General features: G+C 37.9%; 1 protein-coding gene across 1 annotated transcript in view; it reads right to left on the bottom strand.

Annotated features, from left to right (window-relative positions):
• Window positions 1–692: 692 nt before the first annotated feature.
• Window positions 693–2,139, bottom strand: part of LOC102852762 (5'-AMP-activated protein kinase subunit gamma-1-like) — a 4,245-nt gene continuing 2,798 nt past the window's right edge. The window contains exon 2 of the mRNA XM_006901578.1: window positions 693–731. Coding sequence (XP_006901640.1) covers window positions 693–731 — 39 coding nt within the window. The remainder of the gene's footprint in view (window positions 732–2,139) is intronic.

Raw genomic sequence — 2,139 nt, 5'->3', positions numbered from 1 at the left:
CATACCCAAGTGAAAAGTCGGGCTAAGTGTATTGATGCAACACCTACAGGTCAATTTCCCAGGACCAAATCAGTGAGGAGGAGGTTTGAGAACAAGAGAATATTTAGTATTGGAAGTTTATAATCCTACAGACACTATAAGAAGACCGTTTTCATAGAGAAATCAAGGAGGATCTGAGGCATATGATGCAAAGATCAGAGACTTCAACCTTCAGTATGTATTGCCTCTCAACATCAAGAAGACAAAAATTCTCACCACAGGGCCACTAGGCAACATCATGGTCGGTAAAAGATTGAAGTTGTCAATAATTTCCTCTTACTTGAATCCACAATAAGCAACATTGATATCAGCAGGCAAGAAAGGGGCGGAAACTGTGCTGCATTGGGAAAACGTACCATCAAGGACCTTTACAAGATGTTGAGCAAAGATGATAGTTTAAAGACTAAGAAGCATCTGATGGAAGCTTTATCCTTTTAAATAACTTGATATTTATTGAAAATTAGACAATGAATAAGGATGACAGACGAATTGATACCTTTTAGTTATGATATTGGAGAAGAGTATTGAGCATCCCATGGATTGCAAAAAAAATCCCAAAACCCAAAAAATAAAAAAATGTATCTTAAAGGAAGTGCAGCTGGGGTTCTCCTTAGAGGCAGTGATGATGAAACGTCATCTAATGCATTTGAACATCATGTTAAGAGGGTACATTCCTTGGAAAACATATCAAGCTTGGAAATGAGGAAAGTCACCAAAAGAGAGGAAAATCCTCAACAAAACAGATGACCATAGTGACTGTAGCAATAGGCTCAAGTATAAGAGATTATAAGAATGGTACAGGATAAGGCAGGGTACATATCCATTGTTCATAGTGTCCCAGTGAGTTGTATTTGACTCACTGGCACCTAACAAAAATGCATTGAGAGATTTCAGGTCTACTTGGAGTACATTCTTTTTTGCAACATCCACAGCTGTTTAGTATAGGCAAATTGATCTGAGTTATGATGTCAGACATACTCAAGTTTTAATTCTGCTAATAGAATACAAATTTAGATATTTTAATAGACATATTCAGCCCTGGGAATATTCACCAAGCTGGGCCAAGAAATCTGGAAGGCAACTACCTGACCAACTAAGTGGAAGAGATCTATATGGATTATTATCCTAAAAAAAAAATAGCAATCTGACGGAGTGAGAAAATTATCGAATGATATAACTAACATCATATGCAAGGAAATCCTGCTGAAGATCATCCAAAAATTACTGGGACAGTACACTGACAGAAAACTACCAGATATACAAGCCAGGTTTAGAAGAGGTCATGGCACTCTTCTAATGACTCTTTATGATGTCTAGGGACATCGTTGCCAATGTCAAATGGATCTTGGGCAAAAGCAGAGAATATCAGAGGAATGTCTATTTGTGTTTTACTGATTATGCAAAGGCATTTGACTATGTGGATCACAACACACTGTGAAAAACCTTGAGAAGACTGAAGATCTCAGAATACCTGAGTGTGCTTATATGAAACCTATACTTGCATCAGCAGGCAATCATTAGAACAGAGCAAGGGAACATTGCATGGTTCAAAATCAGAAAAGGAGTTCATCAAGGATGTGGCCAGTCTCCATAATTTTTCACTCTGTATGCACCACAGACTATTCAGGATGCTGGACTTTATGAAGAGGAATGTCCTACCAGGATTGGAGGAAGACTCAAGAACAACCTGTGTAATGTATATGGCACAATCTCGCTTGCTGAAACTGAGGAAGGTTTGAAACATTTGCTGCAGAGAGTCAAGGACTATAGTCTGCAGTATGAATTGAAGCGCAGTATCAAGAAAACAAATATTCTCACCACTGGGACAATTGGTAGAAGCATGATGAATAAAGAAATTTACTTTTTTAAAAATTTCCTGTCATTTTAATTAGGTTTTCCATGAAAAACAGTAACATCAGCTAACCACTTCACCCTCTATCAGCTTTCATACAAAAACAGTACAGGAACGCAAAGGCCTCCAAGCCAAGATTCTCTTCACCCCCATTATGGGGGGAAAAAATGTCACTAACTGGACTCAGCCTCCCACACACAAAATGAAATAAGACTAATAAAATTAAAGACTTTTGCTGTCAGAATGTG

This window comes from Elephantulus edwardii, unplaced genomic scaffold, assembly GCF_000299155.1.
Source record: "Elephantulus edwardii isolate Elephantulus edwardi_28Jun2011 unplaced genomic scaffold, EleEdw1.0 scaffold00335, whole genome shotgun sequence".
NCBI classification, from domain to species: domain Eukaryota; kingdom Metazoa; phylum Chordata; class Mammalia; order Macroscelidea; family Macroscelididae; genus Elephantulus; species Elephantulus edwardii.
Note: the sequence above shows the minus strand (reverse complement) of the source record. Positions and strands in the feature narration are given on the sequence as shown.